Source organism: Mesoplodon densirostris, chromosome 3 (assembly GCF_025265405.1).
Source record: "Mesoplodon densirostris isolate mMesDen1 chromosome 3, mMesDen1 primary haplotype, whole genome shotgun sequence".
Classification (NCBI taxonomy): domain Eukaryota; kingdom Metazoa; phylum Chordata; class Mammalia; order Artiodactyla; family Ziphiidae; genus Mesoplodon; species Mesoplodon densirostris.
Genome location: NC_082663.1, coordinates 144,454,699 through 144,478,990, shown reverse-complemented (window position 1 = coordinate 144,478,990; position 24,292 = coordinate 144,454,699). Strand labels below are relative to the sequence as shown.

Sequence of the window (24,292 nt, the reverse complement as noted above, 5' to 3'; positions counted from 1 at the left end):
GGGCCAGCTGCTTTGGTGACAGACCAAGCAGGAGCAGAGAATTCACTACAAACTCTCACCCTGGCCTGTCCGTGGGTTCTGCTAGCAGGGAGGTGGGAGGGAGGCCCCCAGCCATTCTGGATGGAGGGACATCACCTCTATAGGAGGAGGAGGGGAGCCTGGCCACACTGTGAAAGTCCAGACGCCCCACCGGGTCAGTAAGGGGAGGCTAGGAGTAGGCGGCGCTGGGATGTGACTGGGCAAGGGTGGGCAGGCTATTGGTGGCCAACGAGATGCAGTTGAGGTTTTCCTCCTTTTCAGGGAATGGGGGGGTGGGGCGGGGCCCCCCACCTTTCTGACATCAGCGCTGCCTTGGTCCCTCCTCCCGAGCCGGGGATGGTTGCAGGTAAATCGGGGTCAGGGCAGGGGAGGTGGGGGCGCCTGCTGGGGGCGGGCTGGGTCTTTATCCTAGCACCTGGTTCCCTCCCTTGCCCCTTCTGAGCTGGACCTGGGACTGCCCCCCCAAGGGACCCTCAGTTGGGCCTGGGCCTTGGAGTGAATTCTCTGCTCACCCCCCTCTCTCCTCGCCAGCACTAACCCTTTCTTCCCAGGTGCTCTCCAGTGCGCCTCCCTTGGAGCCAGGACCTCGCCGAGCCCCACCACCACCACCTTGTCTCTCTTCCCTCCACACAGCTCTCCTCCCCACCACCCAACTCTCCCGGGAGTCCTCTCCCTCCCCAAGTTCTCCCCCTCACCCCTGTGCACCAGTGTCAGTGTCTGCTGCTGAATAAACCCCATGAGAGACCCTGCCGGCTGGGGGCAGGGCTGGGCACCCTCAGGAGGGGCTGGACTTTTCCGAATACCCTTCCTCAGCTACTGATTTCATGGGTACTGGGGGTGGGGGCTGCCACAGGCTGCATCAGGAACCTCGGGTGCCTCTCCCACCCTGGAATAGAAGTGCGCTCCTGACACCCACCCACAGTGGGTACGGAAACATCACTCTACCTTGCAGTTTTTGCAGGAGGAAGAAAATGGAGTTTAAAAAAAAAAAAATCTGTGTCCTGGTGTGGTTGGTGAAGGATGGGACCCTTGACCCTAGCTCTTCCATAGGGGGCGCAGATGATGGCGAAGGGGCAGGGCCCTGAGTCCCTGGAACCTCAGAGCCACCAGTGGCTGCAATGAGGAAATCTTTCCACTCCTGCTTAAGACACACGAGATCTTCTCTGGGATGCCTCTTGCCAAACCCCTTATCCCCAGCCTGTGGGGTCTCTAGCAGCCAGGGAAGGAAAGAGGGGCACTACCTCCCACCACTAACCCTGCTCTTAATGGCCTCCAGGGTTGACATCTCCAGGGAGAGGGGCAGCTGGGCGGGGCAGGGGTCCCAGCCCAGAAACCCCCTTCCCATCACCAGCCCTACCAAGCAACCGTGACTGCAGCAGCAGGAGGGGACAGCCTGGCATCCCCCTGGCCGCGTGACCAACTTGCCTCTCTCTCTCCCCCTCCCTTGCCCCTGCTCCTCTCCCCATGTCCTCCCCGCCCACCCACCTGGCCCAGTCTTCGTGTGCCCAGGGACTCTGCAGAAGGTGCTGGACCCCACCTCGACACACGAATCGGAGCACCAGTCTGGCGCATGGTGCAAGGACCCACTGCAGGCGGGTGACCGCATCTACGTCATGCCCTGGATCCCCTACCGCACCGACACGCTGACCGAGTACGCCTCATGGGAGGACTACGTGGCGGCGCGCCACACCACCACCTACCGCCTGCCCAACCGTGTGGATGGCACGGGCTTCGTGGTCTACGATGGCGCCGTCTTCTACAACAAGGAGCGCACGCGCAACATCGTCAAGTACGACCTGCGCACGCGCATCAAGAGCGGGGAGACGGTCATCAACACGGCCAATTACCACGATACCTCACCCTACCGCTGGGGGGGCAAGACCGACATCGACCTGGCCGTGGACGAGAATGGGCTGTGGGTCATCTACGCCACCGAGGGCAACAACGGGCGGCTGGTGGTGAGCCAGCTCAACCCCTACACGCTGCGCTTCGAGGGCACGTGGGAGACCGGCTACGACAAGCGCTCGGCGTCCAACGCCTTCATGGTGTGCGGCGTCCTCTACGTGCTGCGTTCCGTGTACGTGGATGACGACAGCGAGGCGGCCGGCAACCGCGTGGACTACGCCTTCAACACCAACGCCAACCGCGAGGAACCCGTCAGCCTGGCCTTCCCCAACCCCTACCAGTTCGTCTCTTCCGTTGACTATAACCCTCGTGACAACCAGCTGTATGTCTGGAACAACTATTTCGTGGTGCGCTATAGCCTGGAGTTCGGGCCACCCGACCCCAGTGCTGGTGAGGACAGCTCAAGTTCGCTCCCAAACGCCCCCTAGGTCCCAGGGTCGGGGGCGGTGCACTCTGTGACATCTTAGGGGACCTGGAGGTGGGTTCGGGGGAGCCCTGGAGGCAATGGCAGTGTGACATGGCAATGTGACAGAGGCTGTTCTAAGCACCCAATTAACTCCTCTGATCCTCGCAGCCTAGGAGACAGGGCGTATTATTGCCCCGTTTAACAGATGAGGAAACCCAAGCACTGAGTGAGTATGGGATTAGCTTGCTCATTTGAGGATTTGGACCAAGGACTCTGGGCTCTTAACCAAGCTGCACTATGTCTCCTAGAGGCCTGTGCATTTTGAGCCCTGGAATCCCTTCAACCAAAATCTTGGGTGGAAGCCCAGTATCAGTAAAACAGCAAAGCTGAGCTGCTGATGTTGGCCAGGATTGGGGGCCCCTCCAGTCTCATTCTGCCCCCTCAGCTGCCCTAAACCAGCTCTGAGCAGCTCCACAGCTCCAGGGAGTCCCATCTAATCCAAAAGGAGGAGCTGAGGCCCCCAGAGGGAAGGGACGTGGCCAGGTCAGAGAGACCAGAGTAAGAGTAGAATGAGGATGAGAGGTGGCTGTGTACAGCAGCCGCCAGACACCTCCTTCCTGGCCCGTCTTCTGTGGTTGCTCTCTCAGACTTCAAAGTACAAATGAGTGAATTTTTGCCACCTTCCAGTGCTTCAGGTGGTCCCAGGGGTACGAGGGACCTCTGTGGGCAGACGGGCCAGGGGAGCTCTCCCAGACCTAGTGGGGACCAGGATATCTTTCAGTAGGCCTGAAGCAGGGGGGTAACCCCGTCTCATATCCCCTCTCCCTTCCAGGCCCAGCCACTTCGCCACCCCTCAGCACGACCACCACAGCCCGGCCCACACCCCTGACCAGCACAGCCTCGCCTGCGGCCACCACCCCACTCCGCCGGGCGCCCCTCACCACGCACCCCGTGGGTGCCATCAACCAGCTGGGACCTGACCTACCTCCAGCCACTGCCCCCGCCCCCAGCACCCGGCGGCCCCCCGCCCCTAATCTGCACGTGTCCCCGGAACTCTTCTGTGAACCTCGAGAGGTGCGGCGGGTCCAGTGGCCGGCCACCCAGCAGGGCATGCTGGTGGAGAGGCCCTGCCCCAAGGGGACTCGAGGTGAGTGCAGAGCCAAGGTTACCTCCACTGCAGCTGGCTTGGGGAATGGCCACTGCTGGGTCTGGCCAGGGAAGGGACGGGACGTGCCCCTAACTCAGCTCAGCATAGATGCACTTACCTGTCCATCTCCCCTGGCAGAGTGTGGGTTTCATGCAGGGGTCACGCCTGATGTCTGCAGCTGTGTCCCCAGAGCCCAGCAGAGCTCCCAGGACACAGCAGCAGCTCAGTTAGTGCCCCACGCCTCGTCCCCCATCCCCTCCTGCAATACTAAGCACCCGCCACGTGCAAAGCGCTGGGTGGACCCTGCAGGGAGCCCACGGGAGGTAACTTGAGTCCTGGCTTCAGACTGAAATGGAACAGGCCTGGGAGCAGCTGGTGACAGGACACAGCAGCTGAAGTGCCAGAGAGGGTGGGGCTGGACCGCATGCTTTAGGGATCCCAAGGGGAGGGTCAGAAGAGGCTTCGTGGGGGGGGGGGGCGCTACCAAGGCGAGCTTTGCTAGAAGGTTCCAACTGTGGTACCCAAAGACGGAAGAGGAGCCAAGAGGGAGGGTTTAGGGGAAGGAGTGGCTTATGTCACCTCAGAGTGACACCTCTCTTGACTGTCCGGCCTGCTTCATGTCTGGTCTTCCATGTTCCCCTAACCTCTCTCCTCACCCACTCGTCCCCCTCTCTCTGTCATCTCCTTTCTCCCTGCTTTGGCCCATCCTTCTCTCCTTCCCTGTGGCTCCCTTCTCTGTTCCTGTGTGTCTGTCCCTACAGGAATTGCCTCCTTCCAGTGTCTACCAGCCCTGGGGCTCTGGAACCCCCGGGGCCCTGACCTCAGCAACTGCACCTCCCCCTGGGTCAACCAGGTGGCCCAGAAGGTACCAGCAGAAGCTGCCCGTCCCAGTCAGGCGCACGTGCTCACACAGCAGGCCCTGGGTGCCCAGGCACAGGGCACAGTGGGGGCAATGGAACAACTGGGGAGACAAGCAGGGGTCCACTCCCTGGCCTGCAGAGGGAGCAGAGATAGATGGGGAGGGAGAAGGCAGACAGGGAGAAGGGGCAGCAGAGAGAGGGATGAGAGGGGCTGAGCAGGCTGGGCGCGTGAAGAGGGAAGCCAAACGATCCCTGACAGAGCCGGGGCATCCCACTCCCGCCTCACACAGATCAAGAGCGGGGAGAACGCAGCCAACATTGCCAGCGAGCTGGCCCGCCACACCCGGGGCTCCATCTATGCGGGTGATGTGTCCTCCTCTGTGAAGCTGATGGAGCAACTGCTGGACATCCTGGATGCCCAGCTGCAGGCCCTGCGGCCCATCGAGCGCGAGTCAGCTGGCAAGAACTACAACAAGGTAGGGCCTGGCGGCAGGGCCAGCAGGGCAGGGGGCACTGCCCTGGGAACTTAGGAGATAGCCAGCCTGTTACCTTGGAGCTGGGCTGCCACCCACGGTGACGAGAGAAGAAGGACAGACCCCAGGTCTACTGGGGCTCCCTCCTGAACTGCCCTGGACGGTCCTGGGGGTGTGGGCTCCCTTAGGAATGGCTCTTGCTCATGGCCTAGCCCCAGGTCAGTGGCAGAGGCAGAGGAGCAAGCTCCCTGGGGCCCAGACGTGAGTGTCGGGGTTAGAGGAGTGGGGCTGGGAGACCAGCCCTGAGAGCACCTCCATCTCTTTCCCCAGATGCACAAGCGAGAGAGAACCTGTAAGGACTACATCAAGGTGAGGCTCAAGGGCTCCTGCTGGCCGAGGGGGTGGGGCAGCCCTTGTCGCTCCTGGGCAGGCCCCAGGTGGCGCTGGGAGTTACGGAGCAGAGGGCGCAGAGCCCAGCCCGGGGAACTGGAGGATGTGGGGGATCACGGAGCTGCCCCCGCCCCGCTGCAGGCCGTGGTGGAGACGGTGGACAACCTGCTGCGGCCAGAGGCTCTTGAGTCCTGGAAGGACATGAATGCCACCGAGCAGGTGCACACGGCCACCATGCTCCTGGACGTCCTAGAGGAGGGCGCCTTCCTGCTGGCCGACAATGTCAGGGAGCCTGCCCGCTTCCTGGCCGCCAAGCCGAATGTGGGTGAGTGCTACAATCGTGCTAGGGCAAGTCCGGGTGCAAATCTTGAACAGTGGGGCCCACTCGGCCTGGAGACCATGGGGGATACCCTGGCCCTCGACCTTGGACCTCTTGCCACAGCCCGGGCCTCTGGACTGTGGACAGACCCCCAACCTTGTGTGCCCTGCCGTCCCCTGTTCCCACAGTCCTCGAGGTCACAGTCCTGAACACAGAGGGTCAAGTGCAAGAGCTGGTGTTCCCCCAGGAGTACCCGAGCGAGAACTCGATCCAGCTGTCCGCCAACACCATCAAGCAGAACAGCCGCAACGGTCAGTGTCCGAGCCCCGTGCTGGCACCTCTGCTTCTCTCGTGGAGGACGGCAGTGCTTAGCTTTTATCGGATTGAAGAATCTGAAAGGAGGTTGGGACCCATGGCAACACACAGAGATGCCCTTCATTCAAGCTAGTGTTAACATTTCAGGGATTCATGGAGAGCCCCCTGCCTCAAAGCCCCACAGAACCAAGGACACTTTGCGGTTTGTAGGGCTCGCTCCTGTGCAATAGCAGTTCATCCTCATAGTTCAGGGAGGATTGCGCCATTTGAGATTAAGGTCCAGAGAGGTTAGGGATTTGCTCAAGGTTACACAGTAAGTGAGAGGTGGGCCAGGGACCCAGCCTGTGTATCCTGGCCCACTGCCCTGCCGTTGGAAACTGCCTATAACTGAGCAGCGGTCCCATAGAAGGGCTCCCAGAGCCCCACTTGCCTGGGCTGCAGCCTGCCTGGCTTCAGAGGTCCTGGCGGCCAGCGTGGTGGAGCTGCCCACCAGCCAGGGGCTGACAACACGCCCTGCTGCGCCTGTTCTCCCCAGGAGTGGTCAAAGTTGTCTTCATCCTCTACAACAACCTGGGCCTCTTCCTGTCCACCGAGAATGCCACGGTGAAGCTGGCAGGTGACGCGGGTGTGGGGGGCCTGGGGGGCGCCTCCCTGGTGGTGAACTCCCAGGTCATCGCAGCGTCCATCAACAAGGAGTCCAGCCGAGTTTTCCTCATGGACCCTGTCATCTTCACTGTGGCCCACCTGGAGGTGAGCCGAGGTGTCCCCTCCCTCCGTGAGGGTCCCAGCATCCCCCATGGTCCCTGGCTGTGCATCCCCCCCCCCCCTCCTGTGTGTTCACCCACCCCAAGAGCAAGTTACAACCCCTCCCTGGGGCACCAGCCCCCACCTCAGCAGCTTGGGCCATTTTGTCCCCAGAGTTCTCAGACTGTCACCTGGAGCCCAAAGCCCCAGGCACTTGTCTCCCGCTGTCGCTATCCCCATGGCCGGGTGTGCGGGCTGGAGTGGGACTCCCCGGATCTGACCCCGCGGTCACCGCCACACAACAGGCCAAGAACCACTTCAACGCTAACTGCTCCTTCTGGAACTACTCGGAGCGATCCATGCTGGGCTACTGGTCAACCCAGGGCTGCCGCCTGGTGGAGTCCAACAAGACCCACACCACGTGTGCCTGCAGCCACCTCACCAACTTTGCCGTGCTCATGGCTCACCGCGAGATCGTAAGCTGGCCAGCGCTCCGCTCCTCCGGGCGGGCCCACTTTCTGGCCCGGCTTTGCATGGCATCATAGGAAGTGCTGCATGGGCGGTGCCGGGGAAGGCCAGCTTCGTGGGCATGGGGGGCCTGAGTCTTGCCCGGGGCACGAGGCCACACGTCTGGTTCTCTCTGGTCACGGCCCCACCTTCTCCCAAGGCGCTCTGGAGACGCACGCTGGTGTCGCCTTTGTCATCTCTCCACGAGCCTTCCAGAGCGTGCGGAAGTGAGCGTGCCGCCTGCAGAGGGGTGGGGGCCGGCAAGTTGGCCGGGGGGCAGGAGGCCGGGTGGGCTGCACCAGTGGTGCTCATGGCCCACGGCCTTGCCCGTAGCTGGCACCTAAGCTGAGCCCTGGCCACGTGCAAGACCAGAGGCGCTAAGTACACCCCCTGCTCCTTCCCCCAGTACCAGGGCCGCATCAACGAGCTACTGCTGTCAGTCATCACCTGGGTGGGCATCGTCATCTCCCTGGTCTGCCTGGCAATCTGTATCTCCACTTTCTGCTTCCTACGGGGACTGCAGACTGACCGGAACACCATCCACAAGAACCTGTGCATCAACCTCTTCCTGGCCGAGCTGCTCTTCCTGGTTGGGATAGACAAGACTCAATATGAGGTGAGCAGGACTCCAAGGCAGGAGAGGATGGGGGGAGAGACGACACCGGCCGGCTGGGGCAGCCCCTCACCTCTGGTGTTCCCCACTCTCTAGATTGCCTGCCCCATCTTCGCTGGCTTGCTGCACTACTTCTTCCTGGCTGCCTTCTCCTGGCTGTGCCTGGAGGGCGTGCACCTCTATCTGCTGCTGGTGGAGGTGTTTGAGAGCGAGTACTCCCGCACCAAATACTACTACCTGGGCGGGTACTGCTTCCCAGCCCTGGTGGTGGGCATCGCAGCCGCCATCGACTACCGCAGCTACGGCACCGAGAAGGCGTGAGTGCCCCCTTTCACCCCCCCGAGTCTCTCCTCCTTGCTGGCTCCCTGCTCTGCAGCATCCCTTGGGCCAGGACCCTCAGGGCACTGGCCTCCCTTCTGAGCCCCGAGGCCGCAGCCAGCAGAGTCCCTGGGCTCCTGGAGTCAGAGGGAGGGAAGAGCCTGCCCCCCTCACCTCTCAATACCCCGGCCCTGCTTCCTTCACAGCTGCTGGCTCCGAGTGGACAATTATTTCATTTGGAGCTTCATTGGGCCCGTCTCCTTTGTTATCGTGGTAAGTTGGAAGGCAGCACCCCCAGTACTGAGTCTCTGTCCTTCACCCAGCCTAGCTCTGACCCCAAGGCCCCCGTTCTCCCCAGGCCCTTGAAAAGCATCAGAACTGAGCAGCCAACTAAGAAAATGAGAGCAGAGTGGGCCTGTAGAGCTCCAGCACTGAGGTCCATCCTTCCAGGAGCTGTGATTTGAGCCCCTGCTCTGTGTCAGGCTGTGGGCCCTGCCCCCCGACCCCGGGAGCCACATTAACAGTTACACCAGTAGGCAGGCACCTGGGGGCAGGTGCACCAGCAGAGGGGACCCTGAAGAAGGGGGTTCGTGGCTGAGACTTGGCCGGGAGCTGACGCTAGGAGGCAGAGGGACCCTGGCCCAGCCCCGCCCCTTGTCCCGCCCCCAGGTGAACCTGGTGTTCCTCATGGTGACTCTACACAAGATGATCCGGAGCTCGTCCGTGCTCAAGCCCGACTCCAGTCGCCTCGACAACATTAAGTGAGCACCCCCTCGCCCCACTCATGCCCTGGGACTTTCCAGGCCTCTCCCAGCATTTCCTAAAAGGTGGTGTTCTCACCTCTGGTGTCACATACTGTGATTTTAAGGACAAAGATGGTGTTTTACTGTGTTCGTTATGTATCTATTTAACGAGTATTAGAAAACATGGTATTAGCACATCCAGCTGTGGTTTTAGGCACATAATTGTTAAGGGTGAGACTGAGTTCAAAAAGTGAGTGCAGGGAATTCCCTGGCGGTCCAGTGGTTAGGACTCTGCACTTTCACTGCCAAGGGCACAGGTTCAGTTCCTGGTCAGGGAACTAAAGATCCCACCAGCCATGCGACTCGGCAAAAAAAAAAGTCCATTTCAAGGCAACTTAAAGACAGATAGGCAGCAAAAGATAGTTTAAAGGTCCGGAAATGTGGCCAAAAGGATGAAGGAGGCAGGAGAATGACTGGCCATTCACAGAACCCTGACCCCTGACCTTTGCCTGCCCCTCAGGCTCAGCTTGGGTGAAAGTGTCACTGGGCAGGCCTGCTCATCCCAGGGCAGTGTCCAGGCCCGCTCAAAGAGGGACACGCAGCAGGGCTCTGGGGGAGGCATCTCTGCTGGCGGGGACTTTGATGTCCCTGTTCCCTCTCCACCTCTCCCCAGATCCTGGGCCCTGGGGGCCATTGCGCTGCTCTTCCTGCTGGGCCTCACCTGGGCTTTCGGCCTCCTCTTCATCAATAAGGAGTCGGTGGTCATGGCCTATCTCTTTACCACCTTCAACGCCTTCCAGGGGGTCTTCATCTTCGTCTTTCACTGCGCCTTACAGAAGAAGGTGAGGTCCAGGGAAGGGACCAGGTGCCTGCCTTCTGTAGTGGGAGGGACCTGTGTCTGCCTGGAGGGAAGCACAGGCTCACAGGGAGGATTTAGGCAGGGGTGAAGAGGGTTCTGGAAAAGAGAAAGATACAGGGGCCTAGAGGAACAAGAAAGCGAGGCAGATTTGGGGAGTTGGGAGGGCACAGGGCAGGGACATGGTTGATGGACCCTCCCCAGGGTGTAGGGCACAAGTCAAGCATGTGGAGGGAGATGACTCTGGCTGCCACCCAGACAGAACATTTCCGACTTTAATAGTCGTGGGATAAACTGTGAATTTTGTGGTGATAGGAAGTTTATTTTTAAAATAAAGTGTGTTCAAGTCTGAATCTTAAAAAAAAATTAATTAAGGAGATAACAGAAGCAGAAGAATGTGGAGAAGGGTGTATGGGCAGTAGACTCAAGACTAAAGCCAGGGAAACTGAGCCAAGGCGTTTGTAGATTCATCCTGAAGGCAGTGGGGAGGCCCGGTCAGACTGTTGTTGGTCTTAGGGGACAGCGAGGTGGGTAAGGCTAAGGAGGGGATGAAGGAGGCAGTGATCACAAGTCCTGGATGCAAGGTTGACTGTTCTGCTCAAAACTGTCCCATGGTCCTCATCGGACACACAGTGACATCCGTACAGAGGCCCCCAGGCCCATACGGTCCAACCTGGGCTTCCCCTTCTCTTCCCTTCCCTCCAGCCATGTTCTGTCTTCTGCTCCCTCAGACACCTAGACATGGACCCTCCCCAGGGCCCGTCCCCTGCCCCTCCCCAGATATCCACAGGGCCCACTGCCTTATTTCTTTTAGGTCTTTGCCGAAATGTCTCCTTAGGCCTCCCCTGATCTTTTTGGAATCGTGCCCCCAACCCCCACCGACAGCACTGCCTGACTCCCGGCCATAGTTCTTGGCAGCACCTCACACCATCAGAGGCCCTACATACCGTACTGATGTTTCACCCGTGTTCAATCTCTGTCTGCTAGAAAATACCAGCTCTGAGAAGTAGGGCCTTGGGTCTGATTTGTGTCTGTCCTCGGGGCCTAAACCACGCCTGGCGTATAGAGGATGCTCATTAAAGATCTGCTGAGTGAATGAACGGATGAGAAATTATTGGTGGAGGTGGAGAAAGGAGGATGGGCCTGAGTGAGAAGAGAGCCCTCTTGGCTGGCTGTTGGGACACAGGAGACAGTGGGGCTTCTGATGCCCACCAGGAGCTTGGTCGCTGGACCCCCAAGGCGGGGGCACCTACTGCCTGTCCTCCTCACCCCACCAGGTGCATAAGGAGTATAGCAAGTGCCTGCGTCACTCCTACTGCTGCATTCGCTCCCCACCCGGGGGCGCTCACGGCTCACTCAAGACCTCAGCTATGCGGAGCAACACCCGCTACTACACGGGGACCCAGGTATCCGGGCCGGGGGCTGGGGCGCCAGGCAGGGCTCCCTGGGGCTGAGTGTTGGAACCGAGAGCCCAAGAGGCAGGGCAGTCTTCTGCCCAGGTCCCTGGTAGTGCTCATCAGGCAAGTGGTCTCAGAAAGATCGTGGAGGGTGGGCGGCCCAAGGGCCCCCTCACGTCTGAGCTGTGTCCCCAGAGCCGAATCCGGAGGATGTGGAACGACACCGTGAGGAAACAGACGGAATCCTCTTTCATGGCGGGCGACATCAACAGCACACCCACCCTGAACCGAGGTGAGACTGGATCCCTCACCCCCAGCTTCAGTCCCTCAAGGTTCCCGAGCCCAGGTCTCCTGGCCGCCTTGTGACCTCTGACCTCCTGGGCAGGTACCATGGGGAACCATCTGCTGACCAACCCTGTGCTGCAGCCCCGTGGGGGCACCAGCCCCTACAACACTCTCATCGCCGAGTCGGTGGGCTTCAATCCTTCCTCACCCGCCGTCTTCAACTCCCCAGGTGAGAGCACTCTGGTGCCAGGAGAGGGTGACAGCCCAGGTCAGGTGGCATCCTTGTGCCTCCTGAACTGGAGCCGAGACTTGGCATCCTGAGCCCGCTCTCTCCTTCTCTCTTTTCCCTCCTGGCCGGCGTCTGCAGGGAGCTACCGGGAACCCAGTAAGTGTGACTGTTTCCTGGTAACATTTCCAAGGCCGGGAGGGGAACGTGACAGTGGCCTCCTCAAATGGCCTTAGAGAGAAGAACTCGAGTGCCCCCCCGCCCCCCCCCCCCCACCACACACACACACAGTCTCTGGCTTGGCAGCTGGCTGGAGGGTGTTGCGTTAGGTGGGGAATGAAAGTGATGGGGGGGTCAGAGCGTTGGAAAGGGACCTGGTCACCCAGATCTCATACTGCTGAGACTCTAAGCCCCCAGCTGGGAGGGGACCCTGAGGGAACTGGTCCCCACACGTACCTCCACTAGTCTTCTGCTGAGCTGGTGTCCTCACTGCCAGTGAGGAAGAGAGGGAATACAAGACCCCTGTCCCCAGGGGCAGGGGTGAACCCAGGGAAAGCCAGGTGAAAGCAGGCACCCCCCTCCACATGGCCTGCGCCCCTCTCACTGCCCGGCTCTCCTTCTGAGCAGCTCCCTTCTGCCTGCAGAGCATCCCTTGGGAGGCCGAGAAGCCTGCGGCATGGACACGCTGCCCCTCAACGGCAACTTCAACAACAGTTACTCCTTGCGAAGTGGGGATTTCCCTCCAGGGGATGGGGCCCCTGAGCCACCTCGAGGCCGGAACCTGGCCGACGCTGCTGCCTTCGAGAAGATGATCATCTCAGAGCTGGTGCACAACAACCTTCGGGGCGGTGGCAGCGGAGCCAGGGGCCCTCCACCGCCTGAGCCCCCCGTACCGCCAGTGCCAGGGGGCAGCGGCGAGGAAGAGGCAGGCGGGCCCGGGGGTGCTGACCGGGCAGAGATCGAACTTCTCTACAAGGCCCTGGAGGAGCCACTGCTGCTGCCCCGGGCCCAGTCGGTGCTGTACCAGAGCGATCTGGACGAGTCGGAGAGCTGCACAGCGGAGGATGGGGCCACCAGCCGGCCCCTCTCCTCCCCTCCGGGCCGGGACTCCCTCTACGCCAGCGGGGCCAACCTGCGGGACTCGCCCTCCTACCCGGACAGCAGCCCCGAGGGGCCCAGTGAGGCTCTGCCCCCACCCCCACCTGCACCCCCTGGCCCCCCCGAAATCTACTACACCTCGCGCCCGCCGGCCCTGGTGGCCCGGAACCCCCTGCAGGGCTACTACCAGGTGCGGCGGCCCAGCCATGAGGGCTACCTGGCGGCCCCAGGCCTCGAGGGGCCAGGGCCCGATGGGGATGGGCAGATGCAACTGGTTACCAGTCTCTGAGGGACCTCACGGACCAGGGGCTGGTGTCCCAGGCCGGGGACTGAACCCTGGGTAGGGCTCTGGTGGGAGAGGGAGGCTGATGGAGACTGGCTGTTGGGCCACTCTCTCCATGTGCCCCTTGGCCATGGGCCCTCCAGGCCCCTCGGGGGCTCTGCTCTGGGGGCCCAAGGTACAGGGTTCACAGACAGGGTTTCCTACCAGCCGTGTGCACCAGCTCAATTTGGGGCAAGTGCAGTGAGGAACCAGGAGGTCCCCAGGGGAGTGAGGAAGGAGAAATTGGAAGGGTGCAGCCCACTCTTGACTTCCCCCTCCCACCCCCTACTCGTCCTACTCCCTGAAGGGAAGTGAGGGCTCTGGCTTCCCTGGGTCAAAGGCCCTGCTGGATGGAACCCATCAGCTGCTCCTCTCTCTGCAGCCAGAGTGCTGCCAGCTGCACCGGGATGGAGCAGTGGGGACAGGACAGATGGACAGGTTCCTCTGCACTACAGTTCCCTGCTCCACGGAGACTGGGGCCTCTGGCCGGGGAGAAAGCCCCGGGGCAAGAGGAATGGGCGGTTGTGGCTGGTGGTTTAAAGGTGGAACTTTCTCCGAAGCTCCTTCTCTCTGCTCTTCGTCCCAGCCTTCCCAGCAAGCCTGCCCCCTCAGCCCTCCTTGAGTGCACCCAATGACCCCCTCCCTTGGGGCGACTCCTGATGAAGCACAACTCCCCGCAGGGCCCCCAGCCCACAGGGGTGGCCATATTTGAGCAGTTCCCAGTCCTGTGGGCTTGGCTATCTGGGGAGCAGATTTTGGGTCTGGATCTCCCTGGGGAGTGGGTCCTAGGCTTGGATCTTTCCCTAGGGGGCCCTCTTACCCCTTCCCTCTCTCCTCTTCCTCCGTCCCCATTGCTGTAAATATTTCAATGAAATGGAAAAGGAAAAAAAAAAAAAAAAAAAAGACAAAAAAAGAAAGAAAATCTCATCACTTGAAGCCACCAGGAGCCTGCGGCCCGGCCAGCCCGGGATTTCTCCGGGGCAGAGCCGCGCCGCCGGGCCCTGGCAGCCAGGACTTCTCTGTGTACGTGTGCATCCCCAGCCGGGTGGGCGGGCCACCAGAGCAGCTTTTTACAATCCAGAGACAGAAAACAAAATCTAGAAGCAACATCGAAACAAAGAACCCGTTTCCTTTCCGGCACCCGGCACCTGTTTCTGTTGCCTCCTTCCCTGATCCGCCTCTCCCTGGCATCAGTCAGCCCTCCTGGGGCGTGTACCTCACTGCCTGCCCCAGGACTTGGGGCCTGTCTCCCCATCCCCTCCCCACTGGCCCAGGGGAGGCACCCTCACACCCAAAGATGCTTTTGCCAAGGTGGCTGCACTGTCCCTTGGAGTTCCTGCTTCTTGTACATTGCTTCTGGGACTCGGCCTGGGAGGAAGGGGCTGATTTCCCGCCTAGAGAGGTTGAGAGGGGAAGGAAAATGAGGGCAGCAGGGTTTGACAGATGACTGAGGAGGGAGGGCTGGAGGCGGTGAGGCGGTTCTCCTTCACGAGGTGGGGAGGCCAGAGGTGAGAGATTGCCTTCCCTACCCGACACACCCCCGCAGGGGAGGCAAAGCCAGGTACCAGGGTCTGGCTGGGGTCAGGACACCCATGTTCAGAGGGCTCAACCCCAAACCTGCAGATGCTGGAAGCTCCAGGCTTGGGATGTCTCCTGAGTACCTCTCCTGGCCCCCTCTCCAGTCTGTCACCCTGTCCTTCCCAGCAACACTCCCCCCCCCAACTCTTTGGGGGTAGCATAGTCCCACTGCCATACTAGCCCAGCCCTGTCATTTGCCATTTCCCCAGGGGTGGCCCTCCACCTCTGCTCTGACCCCTCATCTCTTTTGTCCCTCCCTCTTTTCTCACAAGTGCCATGAGTTTTCAAACATCTTCGGGTCTCAGCCTGCTGCTGCCATGAACTTTGGGTTAAGGGGGAGGAACTCCAGGGAGGAACTGGGGGAAAGGGACAGATAGGTGGCTGGAGGGACCCTTTTTGCTGCTAGAAAGCCCCTCCCTTCTCCTGAGGAGCTTGGGCTGGCTTGTCCCCATCAGTTAGGGGAGAAGGGGACAGACCCAAAGATGGTGGTTTGTCCCACGTGGGGGGACAGGTGTGGGGAGAAGGTAAAGGTGGGTTCCATCTGTTTTCTGGTAGGGAGTTTTAACCCGTTTCACCAGACCATGGGTGAGTCTGGACGGGCAGGTGAAGTAAGGATAGGAACGGTCTTGCACGGATGGCTCTGTGAGGAGGGCAGGAGACAGCTCCGTGGCTTTCCTTGGCTTCGCTAGGCCAGCAACTCCTCTTTGGGGAGGGGTGGCTAGAGACCTGTGAAGAGATGGTGGGAGACAAGGGTAGACGGAAGAGTGGGCCCGGCCCAGGCATCAGCCCAGCTAGTCAGAGAATGCCTCTGACCAGCAAAGAGGTCTGGAAGAGAGGGTGGGGTGGGGGAGTTCCCAGGGGGACTGGGGGGCAAGCAAGGAGTCCTGCGTCCTCTCCCCTGCCCAGTCCTCCTTTTGTCTCTCCAGACTCCGACAGTCAAGGGGAGAGAGAGGGTACAGCGGGTCCCTTGGTTCCCATTCCAGCCAAAATCACCAAGGTGGAGTCCCAGGCCTCAGAGTTGTGTGGCAGGGCCCCCTGGTAGGGCTGGAAACCACTGCAGTCCAGCACAAAGCTACCCCGAGAGCCCAGGTGTCCCCCCACCCCAACCAGACCTGGTGCCTTGATGCCCCCACCCCAGCTGGGACGGTATAAAGAAGGAAGGGTCTTGGTTTCCTCTCCTACTCCCTTTCTTGGGCTCCTGAATTCATTTGCTTTCAAATCTTGTTATTTTTCTCTGGGTTTGGTGGGGGTTTTTTGGCTTTGGTTTTGGTTTTCCTTGCCTTTTTCTCTGTGTCTCCACCTCTTTCCCTGTGTCTTTCTCACTGTCTCTGTGTTCCCCTTCTCTTACCCTCAATTTCTCTCTGTCCATTTGGGCCTCCTCCCTCTCCTCCCATGCCCCCAGTCCCTCCTTGGTCTCCTTTTCGATATGCCAAACCAATTTTGGGTCGAGTGCATTTAACGAGAAAACAAAAGGCTCATAACAAGAACGTTTCAGAAAAAAAAAGTTTAAAAAATTGTTGAGTCAAAAAAAAATCAAACAATAAAGAAATTAAGATTTCTTGGAATGACAAGAGTGGCGTGACTCATTTGCGGGGGGAGGCAAGAAACAGGTGAGTGGATCTGCACGGAGCATCCCCGTGAGGCTGTGACCGAGTGAGGAACCTGCACTGCCGCATTTAGAACGCACAGCAGAGGACTGGTGAGTCACAGAATCATTAATGTTTATAGAACTTGGTAGGTTCAAGGGCCTGCTAGGCAATGCAGGTGCAGTTTCTCTCTGAATCCTCATAAATGCTCTAGGCGGAGGTTATTCGAGCTCCATTTTACAGATGGGGAAACTGAGGCTTATAGCACCTGGATGCACATCCAGGTCTCTGTGAGCCAGGCCACTGTGCCATGTTGCGCCTCAAGCCCTTCTCAGCCTGGACTTCCGTCCGCAGGCTATGTTAGAGCATAGCACAGGAACTGTATGCTGTGCCTGTCTGATTCCAGCTGCTATTTCTAGACTCCCACACGTTACTGGAATGGTGCATTTCTGATCATGACCGCACAGTGGAATTACCTCATGTGTATTTCACATTCTCACGGCGCTCAGGGAGAGAGGAATGACCAAGCAGTGCAAGCACCTCTCTCCATGCCCCTCTGCCCTCAACACTGGCGTCCAGGATGCCACACTCAGCCATTCCTCCTCCTCACTCCCCAGCTACTCCTTCCCAGTCTCCACACTGGTTCCTTCTCATCTCCTGACCTCTTAATGTTGGCGGGCCCAAGGGCTCAGCCTTGGACCTTTACCTACACTCACTCCCTGGAAGATCTCATCCCATTAAATGGTTTTTAAATACAGTTGACCCTTGAGCAACACAGGTTTGAACCACACAGGTCCACTTAGATGAGGATTTTTTTCAATAAGTATATTGGAAAAATTCTTGGAGATACGCGACAATTGGAAAAAACTCGCAAATGAACTATGTAACCTAGAAATACCAAAAAAATTAAGAAAGATGCAAGTCATGAATGCACAGAATATATGTAGATACTAGTCTATTTTATCATTTACTACCATAAAATACACACATATCTATTATAAAAAGTTAATCAAAACTTATGCACACACTGAAAAACCGTACACAGCCCCATCGACTGCACTAGGCTACCATAAAGCAATCATATTGCTGCTTCTTATCAGTGCATGAATCATTATACCTGTAAATAAAAATGAATTTCTTTTTCACATTTTCTTTTCATTTTTGATGTCTAGTGTTAGTAATATGTGTAATATCTACAGTGTTTTTTATAAGACAATATTGATGTAGGTACTGACAGACGATTCATCTTGTAAATAGATGATGTACGCTTTCGGTATTGATAAATACAGTACCGTATTGTAAATGTATTTTCTCTTCCTTACGGTTTTCTTAATAACAGTTTCTTTTCTATTGCTTACTTTCATGTAAGAAGACAGCATATAATACATACACAAAATATGTGTTAATTGACTGTTTATGTTATGGTTAAGGCTTCCACTCAACAGTAGGCTATTAGTAGTTAAGTTTGGGGGGAGTCAAAAGTTATACATGGAGGGACTTCACTGGTGGTCCAAGTGGTTAAGAATCCGTGCTTTCACTGCAGGGGGCACAGGGTCTGGGAACTAAGATCCCCGCATGTCACAGTGTAGCCAAAAAAAAAAGTTATACATAGATTTTTGATTGCACAGGGGTCAGCACCCCTAACCCCTGCATTTTTCAAGTGTCAGCTGTACCATCTATTATGCTGATGACTTCCAAATGTAGAGCTCCAGCCTGAACTTCCATCTTGAGATCCAGATTCATTTACATCCAACTACCCACTCCACATCTCCCCCTGGGTGTCCGGTAGGATCTCAAACTTAAACCCAGTTCCATGCACATGTATACACACACCACTGTTCCAGTTCCTCCCACGGGCTTCCCGACCTTGATTAATGGCAAGTCCATCCTGAGACTCAAGATAAGACCCTTGGAGCCTCCCTTGAACTCACTCATTGTTTCATACCCCATATCTAATCTGACAGTAGATGCAGTGCCTCTGACTTTGAAATATCCAGAATTAACTAGTTCTCACTACTTTGGTTCAAGCCACCACTGTCTCTCACCAGGACCACTGTAACAGTCCCCTAACTAGCTCCCTTGTCCCTCTTCAGGCTTTTCTCAACACACAAAACAGGATGATCTCAGTGAGCATATTTTTGTCCCTCCTCTGCTCAAAACTCTCCAAAGGCCTCCTCTCTCACCCAGACGAAACTAAGGTCAGCACAATGGCCCACAAGGCCCTACAGCGTCAGATCTCATCCCTACGGCTCTCCTCCTTCCCTCCACTCCAGCCACACTGGGGTGGCTCACTGTCCACAAACATGCAGGCACCTTCCTGCCTGCCTCAGGGCCTTTACACTGGTTGTTCCTAGGGTTCACCTATTCTCCCTGCAGGGCTTATGAAAATAAGAGCTTCCCAGCAGGCCTTCCCAGGCTACTCCATTTAAATTGCAATTGGCCACTCCAGAACTTCCTAACCCCTGTCTTGCTTTGTCTCCCATAGTGCTCCCATCTCACAAACTGTCTTTTTTGCTTGTTTATTGTCTGCCTCCCCCAACCAGAAAATAACGTACAATGGTCTGTTTTTTCACTGCTGTTCCCTACTGTTTAGCACAGTGTCTGGCACACACTAGGTGCTCAATAAATATCTGTGAAAGGACACACAGCTGAATGGAGCACAGGACCCAGAGTAGGCCTGAGAGGAGAGTTAAGACCATTCCCGCAGCTGCTCTCAGTTCCCAGGCGCCTCTCACTGTGCGATGCTGCTGTTTACTTCAGCATGGCCCAGAAATCTAAGTTCAGCAATTTAGCTGGTGCCCAACCCTACCCTATGCTGAAGAGGAACTGGTTCTACTGGACTTACTGAGAGATGCTCTGTGAGCAAATTCAGGAGCTTTAAGCGTAAACTTAATTATTTATGATTTTGACCTCATGCTCTGACCTTGAAATTTAATCCTAGCATAAGATGAGATGCTACAACACAGCCAGTTCTTCCACCTTTTTGTCCTTTACTTTCCCGGCACTGTACACATCCGACTCCTCTACACACACGGTGAAACCTGCTGTGCGGGACAACCTGTGACCCTCAGCGGTTGTTAGTGGCACCTGTACACACTTGGGGCAACCATTAACATGTGCCCAGGAACAATAACATTTATGTTGATATTCATTTCACAGCTCTTTCCTACATCTCATCTTATTTAATTATCACAAGATATATATTATTATCCCCATATATCAGATGAGGAAACTGAAGTTAGGGTGATTAAATGACTTACTCAAAAAAATAAGATTACTATGCAGTTCAAAGTGCCCACACCCTGTAGATGCTTTACATATGCTGTCCAGTTTAATCCTTTCAACCACCCAGTGAGGCAGGTTTTAGTTAGCTCCAATATACAACTGCAGAAGCTGAAGCCCAGAAAGGTTCAAGAACATACCCGTGTTCACTCAGCTAGTAAGAGAAAGATGGACCAGGCCTCCATCTTGGTCTTCCTGGCCCAGGGGCTGCATTGAGGGCTGTGTGCACCCAGCCGCAGTTGCCCAGGCCCCATCGCTGCCCACCAACCCCACTCGGCATTCACTAAGGGAAGATGACTATCTGGCTCCCCACATCAGAGATGCCCATAAATCATGCCACACCCTGATGGTCCCTATGTAGCTAGTATGTTAGAACTGTCCAGAGTGGACTCACGTGAGTTAAGCCAGAGGGAAGGTCTTAATGCAGAGCAACAGAGGATTCGCTTCAGATCCCCAAAGGCTTGAAAGCATTGGAGCCTCTGCCGTTGAGAAAAACCTCCTCTCTCCCGTCAACTCTTGGGAAGGCCTAGGGGTGCCAGGCTGAGGCTACTCCTTTATCCCTACAATATCCTCAGGCTTATTCTGCTTCTCTCTTACCCTTTCAAACATCTCAGTCATGGCAATGAGCTGTGATGACAGGACCCTCCCCCATTTATATCCCTTCTTACTTCACCGGGACTCACCTTGACCAAAACCCTTGCAAGCACTACTCTTTTCTGTCTGTCCTGCCCCACTGTCTTCCATCAACCTTTGCCTCTGTCCAAGTGATCCCAGCTTCTCACAACTGAAGCCCTCACTTTAAGCCAACCAGTCCTCTCCTGGGAATTGATCCTAAGGAACCATGCATGTGCATGAAGACAGCGACAAGAAAGTTCACTGTAGTAAGGCTTCTAAGAGTGAAACACAAGAGAGAATCTAAAATTTTAGCATAGAAAACTATTACATATATAATGCACATCCATAAACAGAATACCATGCTGCCATTCAAAATGATAATGCAGAAGAACACTAAAGGACGTGGAAATATATTCATAATAATACTAAGGGTAAAAACCTAGATATAGGGCCTCCCTGGTGGCGCAAGTGGTTGAGAGTCCGCCTGCCGATGCAGGGGATACGGGTTCGTGCCCCGGTCTGGGAGGATCCCATATGCCGCGGAGCGGCTGGGCCCGTGAGCCATGGCCGCTGGGCCTGCGCATCCGGAGCCTGTGCTCCGCGACGGGAGAGGCCCCAACAGTGAGAGGCCCACATACCGCAAAAAGAAAAAAAAAAAAAAAAAAAAAAAAAAAAAAACCTAGATATAAAAAACAAGGTAAAGTATGACCTTACTTTTGTTTTGATGGCATGTATATACAAAAAGTGTGTGTATACAAATATGAAACTGTGTATATATACAAGTGTATGTGTGTACGTGTATATGTGTGTATAAATATAAAATATATACAGGGACTTCCCTGGTGGCGCAGTGGTTAAGAATCCACCTGCCAATGCAGGGACACAGGTTCGAGCCCTGCTGCAGGAAGATCCCACATGCCGCGGAGCGACTAAGCCTGTGCGCCACAACTACTGAGCCTGTGCTCTAGAGCCCAAGTGCCACAACTACTGAGCCCACGCGCCACAACTACTGAAGCCCGCGTGCCTAGAGCCCCTGCCTGGCAACAAGAGAACCCGCTGCAGTGAGAAGCTCACGCACCATCTCTCTGCAACTAGAGAAAGCCAGCGTGCAGCAACGAAGACCCAACGCAAGCAAAAAATAAATAAATAAACGTTTTAAAAAAAGAAAAAAATTTAATTGCTTTAAAAAATAATAATAAAATATATGCAAAATATAAAGCTACACACCAGAATATTAATGGGGTAATTTTAACTTTCTTGCAACTCTGTATTTTAAAAATTGTTTGCATTAATATGTATTACTTTTGTAAAAGGAAAAAGTATTCGTGTGTCCCACTTTCTATGGAAGACCAAAGACCAAGAATAACCAGCACAAATGGAAGAAGAAAGAACAAGGTGGGGAACCAGCCTTACCAAGACTGGTTATAGTGTGGTCATATTTAAGTCAATGTGGTATTTGGCACAGTAAGAGACAAAAAGTCCAATGGAAGAGACCTGTGACTAGATGGAAACTTGCTCTAGGCAGAGATTACAAATCACTAGGAAAAGGATGGATTAATCCAGAGGATCTTATATTTTTTTGGTGTTGAGATCCCTTTACCCTTTTAAAAATTAATGAGGATAGGGAGGGGGATGACTGGGAGGAGCACAGAGGATTTTTAGGGCCATGAAAATACTCTGTATGATACTGTATGATATGTAATGATGAATACATGTCATACATTTATCCAAACCCATAGAATGTGCACCAAGAGTGAACCTTAACATAAGCTGTGGATTTTAGGTGATAATGATGTGTCAATATAGGTTCATCAATTGTACACAAATTCACCACTTTGGTGGTGGATGTTAATGATGGGGGATACTATGCATGTGGGAGGGGAAGAGGTATATGAAAAATCTATGTCATGAACCTAAAACTGCTCTAAAAAAAATTAAATCTTTTTAAAAAAAATGAATGTGGGGCTTCCCTGCTGGCGCAGTGGTTGAGAGTCCGCCTGCCGATGCAGGGGACACAGGTTCGTGCCCCAGTCTGGGAAGATCCCCCATGCCGCGGAGCGGCTGGGCTCGTGAGCCATGGCCACTGAGCCTGCGCGTCCGGAGCCTGTGCTCCGGAACGGGAGAGGCCACAACAGTAAGAGGCCCGCGTACCGCAAAAAAAAAAAAAATTAATGGGGACCCTAATGAGCTGTTGTTTATGGGGATAGAGATTATTTATATTTACTGAATTGGAAATTAAAATGGAGCAAAATTTTTAAATATTTAACTAAATTAAATTGGTTAATAAATCTATTAAATGTTAAAATAAATAACCTATTTTATTAAAAAATAACTATATGTATATTTTAAAAACAAAGTAGTGCAAAGAATGGCACTGTTTTACATTTTTGTAAAACTCCTAACTGTCTGGTGTAAAGAAAGGCAGCTGTATTCTCACATCAGGCTTCTGCAATCAATCTGTTGCAATATGCCGTTTTGGTTGAAGTATGTGAAGAAAAGCCAGCCTCACAAAGATACATAGTTGGAAAAGGGAGGAGTGTCATAGCCTTTTCAGCTAATTGGGGATATTTTACTTTGTTACTATACCAAAACTCAACAAGTGGTGGTGTATTAAAGTTAGTTACGGCTTCCCTGGTGGCGCAGTGGTTGAGAGTCCGCCTGCCGATGCAGGGGACACGGGCTCGTGCCCCGGTCCGGGAGGATTCCACATGCCGCGGAGCGGCTGGGCCCGTGAGCTATGGCCGCTGAGCCTGCGCGTCCGGAGCCTGTGCTTCTCAACAGGAGAGGCCGCAACAGTGAGAGGCCCGCGTACCGCAAATAAATAAATAAATAAATAAAGTTAGTTACGATGTTGAATATGAAACTGTATCAATAAACTTTTCATACTCTGTTACACTGAAACCCATTGGTCTATCTTACAAATTTTAATTGATCTTTTATGACTGATTTTGTAACATCATGCATTGGTCTTTAGGAAAATACTGATATGCTGAGTTATTATATTTCACTCTACAGTATTTTTTAAATATATCTGTTAATAATATCACCACTGATCTCATCAGGAAAACCTTTAAATTTGAAAAGTTGTCAGGTTGATGGTGGTGAATAAAAGTTTCCTAAATGTCTAAGTTTTGCTTAAAAGCTCAAATATTATCATTGGCAACACACTGTTAATTCTCCTCCAAGTGACCACTCACTGCATTTGTTTCTGAGAAAATACACAGCATATATCCTAATCTGAATAATTAATAATTAGCAAATATTCAAGTAAAAATTGTGTTCATAAAGAGTCAGCAGTTCCACCTCCACTCAAACTACTGTACATTACCTCAACTACCATCATTCTCCAGCGTGCAATAGAAGTGCTCTATGCAAGCGTCCCATTTCACCACCCAGAATATTAGAAAGACCTGCTGTAGGGCTAAGCTTTAACACAATTACTACTTTCACTGCTTCTTCAAGGACATTCTTAAGTGAAAGCGTTTTAACACTGAGCGTGTGTGTGGTGGTGAGGAATACAATGACAACCACTACCACAATATGGTGACACTGCACTGTTTCCTGCTAAGGGGCCAGAAGTTTTACCCACTGTTTTGGTACCAATAGTGAAGACAACACAGCACAAATGAGAAAGGCAAATAATGCCTTAGAATTATTATGAAAATAGTTTATCTCATGGATTCCCTAAAAGGTTCCTGGGGATCCCCGGGGGATCACATTTTGAGAACCACTGGACTACTCAATAAATGGAGCTGGGACATGTGGTTATCCAAACGAAAAAAATTAAACCTACCTCACATCATAAACAAAAATAAATTCCAGATTGTTTTTTGTGAAGCTAAATATGAAAAGTAGACCTTCCAGAAGAAAATACAGTAGGATATCTTACTGATCGCAGCGTAAGATTTCTTAAGCAAGACACAAAAAAACACAAACTATAAGTAGATTCATAATTCTGATGACATTAATGATGATGATGATAATAATAATAGTGAATTCTGAACATCAGAAGACACCATACAAATGAAAAGGCATGCCTCAGATGTAAGAACTCCAGCACTCAGTAAGATGAAGACAATCCAGCAGGAAAATGGGCAAAGATATGAACAGGCAATTCACGAAAGGCAAATGGTAAATAAACATTTAAAAAGCTCAATCTCACTATTAATCATGGTAATGCAAACTGAAACCAATAATTCACACCCATCATAAAGACAAACATGTAAGAGTCTGACAATACCAAGTATGGATAAGGACACTGAGCAATA

At 54.4% G+C, this 24,292-nt stretch overlaps 1 protein-coding gene and 1 pseudogene across 2 annotated transcripts in view; both read left to right on the top strand.

Moving 5' to 3' along the window:
- The window catches only part of ADGRL1 (adhesion G protein-coupled receptor L1), a 44,909-nt gene extending 31,095 nt beyond the window's left edge, over positions 1–13,814 (top strand). The window contains exons 5-23 of one of the 2 annotated variants that reach the window (XM_060094049.1): positions 1,534–2,334; positions 3,183–3,497; positions 4,259–4,362; positions 4,648–4,833; positions 5,161–5,199; positions 5,362–5,545; positions 5,728–5,850; positions 6,390–6,604; positions 6,904–7,074; positions 7,512–7,721; positions 7,815–8,035; positions 8,243–8,309; positions 8,706–8,797; positions 9,453–9,621; positions 10,913–11,041; positions 11,228–11,324; positions 11,418–11,546; positions 11,685–11,702; positions 12,188–13,814. In XM_060094049.1, the coding sequence (XP_059950032.1) occupies positions 1,534–2,334; positions 3,183–3,497; positions 4,259–4,362; positions 4,648–4,833; positions 5,161–5,199; positions 5,362–5,545; positions 5,728–5,850; positions 6,390–6,604; positions 6,904–7,074; positions 7,512–7,721; positions 7,815–8,035; positions 8,243–8,309; positions 8,706–8,797; positions 9,453–9,621; positions 10,913–11,041; positions 11,228–11,324; positions 11,418–11,546; positions 11,685–11,702; positions 12,188–12,930 (4,013 nt within the window). In that variant the 3' untranslated portion in view covers positions 12,931–13,814. The remainder of the gene's footprint in view (positions 1–1,533; positions 2,335–3,182; positions 3,498–4,258; positions 4,363–4,647; positions 4,834–5,160; positions 5,200–5,361; positions 5,546–5,727; positions 5,851–6,389; positions 6,605–6,903; positions 7,075–7,511; positions 7,722–7,814; positions 8,036–8,242; positions 8,310–8,705; positions 8,798–9,452; positions 9,622–10,912; positions 11,042–11,227; positions 11,325–11,417; positions 11,547–11,684; positions 11,703–12,187) is intronic. The other variant, XM_060094050.1, reaches the window with a different exon arrangement.
- On the top strand, positions 13,055–15,373 carry LOC132486930 (uncharacterized; annotated as a pseudogene).
- The last annotated feature ends 8,919 nt before the right edge of the window (positions 15,374–24,292 follow it).